The sequence below is a fragment of the Poecile atricapillus genome, chromosome 2 (genome assembly GCF_030490865.1).
Source record: "Poecile atricapillus isolate bPoeAtr1 chromosome 2, bPoeAtr1.hap1, whole genome shotgun sequence".
Lineage (NCBI taxonomy): Eukaryota > Metazoa > Chordata > Aves > Passeriformes > Paridae > Poecile > Poecile atricapillus.
The window spans coordinates 6,580,620-6,589,545 of record NC_081250.1 but is presented as its reverse complement, the minus strand read 5'-3'; the positions used below and the strand labels follow the sequence as shown (position 1 = coordinate 6,589,545).

The following is an 8,926-nucleotide window of genomic DNA, read 5'->3' as shown; positions in this document are numbered from 1 at the left end:
CAGCAACAAGCTGGGGGCTATGACAGTGCCTACCCTGGGATGAGGCTTTTCCTTCTGTGCTTCCTCTTCACCAAAGCCTCCCAGGGCAGTTGGGAGTGGTCACAAATACAGGGGAAAACTCTGAATTTCTGCTTACACCAGGCAGCCCAGCTGGGACCAGGCCCCTGGCCCAGGGCTGGGTTTTCCCAGCAGAGATCTCTCCCACTCACTCAGGTGATGGCCTGGCTATGTGTCTGTACCAGATATGTCTGTGGCCAGGAATTCCCTGCAGGAACAACTCCATCACCTCCATCTATTCCTGGAAACCGGCATCGCTCCTGGTGACAGCAGCCTCCAACTCTCCCCATTGGGAGTAAAAGGTCAAAAATTCTCTCTGGAAACAAACTCAGACTGTAAATAAAGTAAGCTGCTGCTGCCCCTGTTTCAGGATTTGTTTGGGTTTTCTGATTTTTTTACTGTTTTTTTTAAAAAGACAAAGGCAACAGAAGAAAAGGCCAAGCCAGGCTTCTGCAGAATATGGCTGTCACCACCAGTGTCACAGAAAAGCCCTGCACACAGCTGGGAGCAGCTGTGCCAGCACCTACTGCAGTCAGGGTGAGCCAGACATAAATGAAGCTGCAGCCCATCCTTTCTCCCCAGCAAAGACTGGAATTTCACACACAGCAACCAGCCAGACTGCCACTGCCACCAGTGAAAGGATTCACCTGCGCTGACACCATGTTCCAACCCTACCCTGCAAGCCCTGCCTGACTGCAGGAGTCACCTGGGAACTGAGGGCAAGACTCCAGCTGTCTCTGAGCAAGGCACAGCACAGGCTCAGCTGACCAAGGGAGCTGGGGTTGGTTTTAGAGGTTTTTCTTGGTAGGAAGGAGCTTGACTGGTGTCTAACTGAATTACTCCCATTGTAATGCTTTATCTGGAAGAACTTCCACTTCAGCCAATTTGTTCTGCTCTTTAAACCCTGGTACCTGGTTCTCCCTGTCAGGGGCTCACTTCCTCCAGGACTAGTGGAGGAGGCAAAGCAGCTGCCCTGTGGCCAGGCCACTCTTACCTGCTCCTTTGAATCCTCCTGCTTTTCTCCTCCCAGGTGCTGCTGGCCCTGGCAGGTGGCTGAAGGACCAGAGTCCAGCACAAGTAAATCTCCTCTCTGCAGAAAGATATGGGTCTGTAATTACTCCAGCATTGTCGTTATTTGCTTCACACTGCCAGAAAGGTCAGTAAGGGGTTGCTGGAGTATTTGTGCAGTTGGAGAATGTTTCTGCTGCCCAGGTGGAAAGGGCGAGGCTGTCCTGGCACTTCCAAGATCCCAGGGAAGGCGGCTACTGTGGAGCGAGAAACAAGGCCAACAACGGTGCTAAGAGAAAATACACTGGGTAAGAGCAGCTTTTCTCTTCTGCAGGAGCCTCCACACACTGAAGAAGCTGAGGCAGGAAGTCAAAAAAATAGTAAAATAAATGGAAACAGAGAAGTGGAGGAAAAAACCCAGAAACTGTTTATCAAGCCTTCCAAGATATGAGGAAGGGAGAAAGGGAGTGAAAACAAGGGAATACCCAAATTGTCTGAACATTAGTTTGCATCAGTGTCTTAAGTTGGTGCTTTCTGGTCCAACAGCTACAAAGAGTAAGGCCATACAAATTAATAAAAAAATGATACTTTATTTTAAATGCAGCTACTGTCATGAGTCATCAAAATAGACTTTGCAATAGTTACTTTGTTTTAAATATGAGGTGACAAATGACAGCAAAGAACTTAAACTACATGAAATGTCCTAAAATTAAAAGAACTAAATTTAAATATTACAACTGACAATTATCAGATGAAAGGGAATAAAAATATTTTCCAGAAAAAGTAAAATAATTTTGGCCAGTAAACCCATACTAGAAATGTAAATTATTGAGATACTGCACATGAAATAGTCAAGGAGGACTCCTTTCTGTCATTGTCATTTAGAAGATCCACAAAGCTGAAATCTCACAATTACATTGCTCTCATGATTTCTCTTACTTAAAACCAGTCCAATAATCCAGGATCATCCAAGGAATCAATGATTAATTTCACTTCTTTGTGCAGTGGTGCTGCTGCTTTCAGTGTGTGACCAGGAACCACCTGGACCTTCCCACGCTCAGCTCCTCAGGGCAGGGCATTTCCAGCAGCTCCTTCGATGGTTGTGCCAGGTGTAGCAGCCAAGGGCTCCGCACAAAACCAGAATGACTTCAGATCGTGGCTGAAGGGGAACCAGGGCTCAGCTGAACTCTCCTCAGCCACCTCCTCACTGGCTCAGCTCTCAAAGTGCCACTGCTGAGGAAGGGACCCGTCGCAGATGGCCACGGTCACGTAGCCCTTGTGGCTCAGTGGATCCACCACCTTCAGGCACTGCCCCACAGAGACCTGGTACAGACGGTTGTTTTTCTAGAGCACACAAAAAGACAGATGGGATTTATTTACTAAAACTTCTGTTCTCCATTATCAAACTGGAGCTGAAAGTGATGCCCAAGGGGAGGGGATGCTCCTTCCTGACAGATGAGCCTTTCAGCAGCCTTCCTGACACACTAGACCCACAGCAGCAGTGGAGTACAGCACACCCCATAACCACATACAGACTTTGAAACAAAGGCTCTCACGTCCTCACAGGCCCCCAGTTGGGATTTTGTTTATGCCACAGTTTTTTAATGAGCTGGAGGGACAATCAAACCCATTCCCCTGTGCTCAGCAAAGAGAGCCCACAAGGCTCTAGTGGGCACAGGCAGGTCATGGAATCCTAGAGTGGTTTGGGTTGGGAGGGACCTTAAAGATCATTTAGGTCAAACTATCCTGCCAGGGGCATGGACACCTTCCACTAGACCAGGTTGCTCCAAGCCCCATATAAGTTTGCCATGAACATTTCTAGAGATGGGGCATCCACAGTTTCTCTGAGCAACCTGTTTCAGCATCACACACCCTCACAGCAAAGAATTTTTTCCTAATATCTAATCTAAACTTGCCCTCTATCAGTTTAAATCCATTCCCCCTTGTCTTATCACTTCATGCTCTAGCAAAAGTCCCTCTCCAGCTCTCCTATAGTTCCCTTAGGCACTGCAAAGATTCTTTAAGGTCTCCCTGGGGCCTTTACTCCAGGCTGAACAGAGGTCCCTGTTCTGCATCTGACCAAGCCTGAGCAGTACCACTGCCCTCAGCACCCACACGCTGAGAAGCTGCACACATCATGACAGGCCTCATGAAGGGTGGGTGCCCATAGCCAGGGCAAGGCCAAACCCCAGCCAGCAGTGACAAGGAAACAGATCCTATTCTTTTATTACCTTTAGAGGACTGTGCCATCTCCTCTACTAACAGCCTGCTGAAGCTGTCTGGGAGGGCTCTCTGCACATGGGCATGCTCCCATGGGCAGCCACCTCCTGCTCTCCTGCACAGAGGGAGCAGATACACAAGAACAGCCATTCAGTGGCTCTGCCACTGCTTATGGCCACAAGCAGATGTCCAGTGAAGCAGGACAACATGGTAAGAAAACACAACACTCCTCCAAAATATCCCCCCGGTCTAAGGCTTGTACCACAACTGACAGTGCAGTTAGTATTTCCTTGTATCAATGACTCACTCAGTGGATTTCCCCTTGTTCCAAAAGACTTGATATCTAAAGGGTCCCAGCCAGCTCTCATATTCCTTATGGGAAAGGTGCCCCACACCTTCCATTTGCCTTTCCATGCTCTTCTGAGCCTTCTTCAGCCCTAATTCAGCCTTTCTGAGGGGAGAAAACCAGCATGTGCAGTACAAACTGCCATGGTGTGCTGACATTTTCCTGCTTTGGTTTCTATTCCCTTCCTAATCAATCCTAGTACTTGACACTTTTCTTGTGGATCGCTGATGAGCACCAATGTGACCCTGTTACAGATCCACCTCCCACAGTGGTCATGGCCAGCTCGAGGTCCACGTGTCACACATGAAGTGCAGATTCTCCACCCCTGCCACAGGCATCACCAACATGTACCCAATGAGGCCATTCCCTCACTCCTGTAAAATCCCTGCCTGCAAACACAAGCTGCAGAACCTTCAATAACCTCTGCTCAGCAGAACTGCTCAGCTCACTATTCCCACTGCCCCGGGCAGCTGTGGCAGTGCTGGTGCAAGTGTCAGACACACACAACCCCAGGTTCACATGGTATCTGCCTCTCTATCTCCACACCATCATGGGCTGCAAGGACATTTGGGTCACCCCCTGGGAAGTCGAGCTGCCAACCACCAGCATGGTATGAACCCAAGAGGCTGTGCAGAGCTGTGCTGGAAGCACCACTGGCAGTGCTGGCAGGGCTCTCCCTCCCTTTGTGTGGGGTGCCCCCACCCAGGGGGGCGAAGATTAGATTTTAGATAAGCATTGTGAAAGTGAGAGGTGTAGCTTTGGCAAAAATAAATTCCACCCTCTGCCTCAGGTGATGTGCCCTGTGAGCCCTAGAAGAGTTGCCCCAGCCTGGACCCCTCGTGGGGGTGGCAGCCCAGGGAGTTCTGATTGGTTTGTGCCCCTGGGGCTTCTCCCTTACTTTATTCTTGTTAGACCCAGACCAAAAAACTCCACCCCGGCTCTGCCCCATAAAACCCCCACCCTACCTCTGTTCTGGGTTCTCTGTCTCTGGATTTAAAATGAGTTTGTTCCTGTGTTGAATAAATGGTTTCCTGAGATTAACCAAGCAGAGACATGTCTCTTTGAGTCCTATGTCGGTGACCAGAATCCATGACTCCCTGGACTTGATCCTGCACCCATGGAACGCAGCACCTTTGTTCAATCATGTTGGTGCTACAGACTCTCTGCTAGGCTGAGGGCATGTGAGGGGCAGCCTCAGAGTGAATACCCAGGAGACAAATTCCATGTGTGAGCAGCACTGGCTCAGTTTTGTGGAATTGACCATTCTAGGCTTTAACAATTAAACTAATGAGATCAATTACAGGGCAGAAGCAATTGCTGTGCCCTGTGCTTCATCAAGCAGGAATCACCACATGGACTCCTCCTGGTCTCCCAGTCCTGCAAACACAACACAACAAAGCTCTGGGGTGGATTTTGCTCTCTCTGGCATATCCCAGATAATCCACAGTGCTGTGGGTGGCTGTGATTGGCAGAAGGCAGGCTCTGCAGTGGAGCTGCAGAAACCTTTCTATGTTGCAAAGGATCTGTATGTCCCAGAGCTCAGCAAAAGTTTTATTAAGACTGAAATGCTGCCATCAAAGGCTCTGTAAATTCTGTATAGGCTGCTTGAACCATGGGCTGGGCCTGGTGCAGTGCAACTGCCTTGGTACATCTGAGGCTTAGTCACAATTAAACTCAACCCTGATGTCCTGTTAGTGCTACTGTCCCTGATTGAGACATTGATTATAAGTAATGTGCCATATGCCAGCCTCTCCACTTACCCCAAATGTCCACTGCTGTGAGCCACCTGAGCCGTGGCATTTCATGAGACGAGGGGGGTCGGATGAGCGAGTTTCCGAAACATCCAAGCAAAGCAGATTATTTAAAATCAGTTCATGATCCTCATTGTAAATCCAGACCTGAAAGAGGAGATAGAAAGACATTTATTGCCATGTTTCAGGGCACTTTCCTTGAATCTTTTGTTTACCTACAGAGGAGATGCTTCAACATCTGGATGTCAGAGATGGGCCTTGCAGCAAGCGGTGAGTTGGACAGCATGACTGGAAAGCACACAGCTCATTATCACAGTGACTAATTATAACACAAGGAAGCCCTCCTTGGAAGAAGTGCAGGGATCACATTAAAATTTTCCCCAACCTCAGGCATTTTGTGCCTTCTAAAACACTCTTTTCTGTTTAAACTCTGTCATGAAGAAAGCATGGCAAGACTCAAGAGGGAGGAGAGAATAGAGAAATGGCAGGACTTGCCAGAGAGAATTACTACTGAAAGAATAATGATGGAGCCAAATCCAAATGAGATGAACTGGTAAAAATGGAGAGAGAAAACTGCAGTGACACAGGGAACAGATCTTCAATCAAAAGCTGAGTAATGGCAAAAAACCAAGACAGTGGTTAAATCCAATGTGATACTTCTCCAGAAAGGCTTACACAAGACAGCCAAAATTAATTTCAAACTAATTATATGTTTAGTGTAGAAAACAAAGGAAAGAGGAAAAATAGGCCCAAATGTGGTTCCAAATCCAGATTAGAGTATCACTATGAATTTGCAGATTATTAACAGATTCAAGCACCGGGAAAGCAAAGCCACCCCATGTGGTCTCTTTGTTACACAATTGCAAGCTTTACCATGCTCCAAAAATTATTAACTAATTTTCTGCTGAAGACTGCAAGGATGATGTTCAGCTCTTGCTGCTAAAGGCTGTCAGGAGCAACAGCCCCATATAGGAAACAAACTCTTGGTAGGCAGCAGGTGCCTAAAGTCTATAGGCAGAAAAGTGCCTTCCCAGGATTTACATCTCATTTCTAAGAGCTCTCTTGTTTTATCCTCCTATGTATTTTCTAAAAAGAAAAACAAAACAAACCCCCAAAAAACAAACAAACAAGCAAACAAAAATCAAAACCAAAAACAAACCCCCCAAAAAATGAAACAAAAACCCCCAAAAAAACCAAACTAACCCAACCATTAAAAAATCTAATCTATTAAAAAAAGAAGCAGCATAGGTGCAGGACATTTTCAACCTGCATGCACTTCTTAACTAGCAGAGTTAGGAGAGCATCATTATGATGCTCTAAAACTTTGACTGTGTCCAGTTCCCACACTCAGGAGGAAAGCAGCACCTTTAATTGCTGTCCCCCAGAGACACATGGCAATGATCTGCTCCAAAGGTCTAGGGAAAGTCACTGGCCATTTTCACTGGTGTCAAACAAAATCAGTGAGATGCAATTAGAGTATAATGAATCATTTCTGTTTTCAAATAAAACCTAAATGGCAGAATGTTATGGAAAAATCCCCTCTCCATAATGAAATTGATCATGGTTGTGGTTAAATGAAATACTTAATTTGGTGAATGCTGTAGGACTGGCCTCTCTCTAGCAGCTTTTTCTCCCTGCTTCTCAACACAGGCAACAGGTTCATGAAAGGTGCTTGGACACCTTCAGGCAGGTGCACAGCATGTGCTACAGTAGATGTTGTGGACAAAAGAAGTGGGAAGAGATACAAAGTATGAGCTCTGTTAGTCTGAACTTGTTTAACACAGCTTAGGAAGAACTGGACATTTAATTCAGACCCCTCAAAATGTAGTTTAAGCTACTTACAGATTTAAAACTCAGGCTTCCTAGGACTTCAGTACCTTCAGGACTTGACTTTATCCATGTGACTCAGACAAACCCCACAGCCCTCTCCTGAATTTCAAATTATACAAAATAGGCCAGGAAACATCTGCCTACCCTTTGGCTTTTAGAGATCAGTGGAGTGCAGCAAAAGACATGGCTGGCCAACTGGCAAAGCTTTGTGGATACACATTTTTATCTGATCTGCAAATGTTATTAGTACTAGCAAAATACATTGAAAATTTTCAGTAAATACAAGACAGTGACTACTGCAGAAACAGCCCTTTGTCTGAAAGAAAATCCCTGCCATGACCCATGGAGTATTCCAGTACTTCCATCAGTTATTATCTGTTGCTTAGCTTGGTATGGCTTTATTATTCTGTCAGACAGTTTGTAAAAGATAAAAATTCAGCTTAAAAACACAAAAAAGCTGCCTCAGCCTTGAGGAGATGTTCCCAGCCATTTGCACCATCACATCCATCTGCAGATACTTTAGCTCCTGTTATTATGGATAGCAATGGCATCACAACTCCAAGCAGCCTGTGACAATCACCACAAACAGCCAAGTTTGGTGGGCTGTGATCGTTGCTTGAAGCTATTGCTACTCTGACAATCCAGCATCCTCCTGAGGGTCATTCAAAGCAGATATTTGCCCTCTGCTCCACAGCCCACTGGTGCTTCACAACAAACATTAGAGGGACCAAAGAATTGTGCTTTCAATTGTTTATGGAAAAGCAGCAAGACTGAATTTGCACATCTTCACACTCGCTCCAGACATGTGCTGTGTCAGAAAAGCTAACAGCCATGATCTAGAGATTTAAGGAGAAAGATCTTACAGAAGAATTGCACATGGGAGCAAAACCTTGTAGTTTGAGTCTTGAACAGTATGTAAAGGACATATTCTTACATTTATTAAGTGCTACAATAATGCTAACAGACCTTTTCTGAACTCCTGTGCTTGAGTACATTTTTTTAAGGTCCAGAGCACAGATGCCTCTTCTATCACTTCAAACCTCTGTTCTATAAGATACCATCACCTCTTCCACTTATGCTACTTCTAACAAGACTTTCTTTACTTATTCCTGTTCAGGCCCCAGAATTATCCCAGACTGTTTCTATTACAGTTAGTGGATCATTCTAGTTTTCATTATAACTTAAAGACATAATTTTTAATATATTTTCTATATATAAGAACCACTTCCCCTATTATTTTCTTTCTATAGCAAAAATATGACCTGAATGTCAGTCATGTCAAGCCTGAGAAAACAGGACAGTGTGATGTGCTTGACTAATTTTCAACTCTACTTAATGATGACAATCTAAGTCAACTACAATGAAAAGGATTGCCCATAATGCTGATACAATTGAAAGCTACAGAATACATGTTATTTCTTTAAAATCCAAGTTAGATGAGAATTTGAAACTCCTTAGCAGCCATGAAGACTAGTGAAAACAAAGCAAGCATAAACCAAAGGCAAAACAGAATTGCTTTTAAGGCCAGCCCCATGACTTTAGAGAGGCTGGTAAACTCTCACATGCATTCACCAGACCAACACAGGCTTTTTTCCTAGGACAAATAAAAGAGATAATTCTAGAACAAAACCAGCTGAAAATGCCAACAAGTTGAGTGAAACAGCAGTTAAAAGTTTCCAATAGTCAGGATGTTTCTTGCTATTTTTAGAAGCAG

The 8,926-nt window shown here is 45.3% G+C and overlaps 1 protein-coding gene across 4 annotated transcripts in view; it reads right to left on the bottom strand.

Annotated features, from left to right (window-relative positions):
- Positions 1–1,635: 1,635 nt before the first annotated feature.
- Positions 1,636–8,926, bottom strand: part of GALNT11 (polypeptide N-acetylgalactosaminyltransferase 11) — a 46,800-nt gene continuing 39,509 nt past the window's right edge. For all 4 annotated transcript variants that reach the window (XM_058831035.1, XM_058831037.1, XM_058831034.1 and 1 more), the window contains exons 11-12: positions 5,392–5,529; positions 1,636–2,409 (exon numbers count right to left, since the gene is read on the bottom strand). In XM_058831035.1, the coding sequence (XP_058687018.1) occupies positions 2,278–2,409; positions 5,392–5,529 (270 nt within the window). In that variant the 3' untranslated portion in view covers positions 1,636–2,277. The remainder of the gene's footprint in view (positions 2,410–5,391; positions 5,530–8,926) is intronic.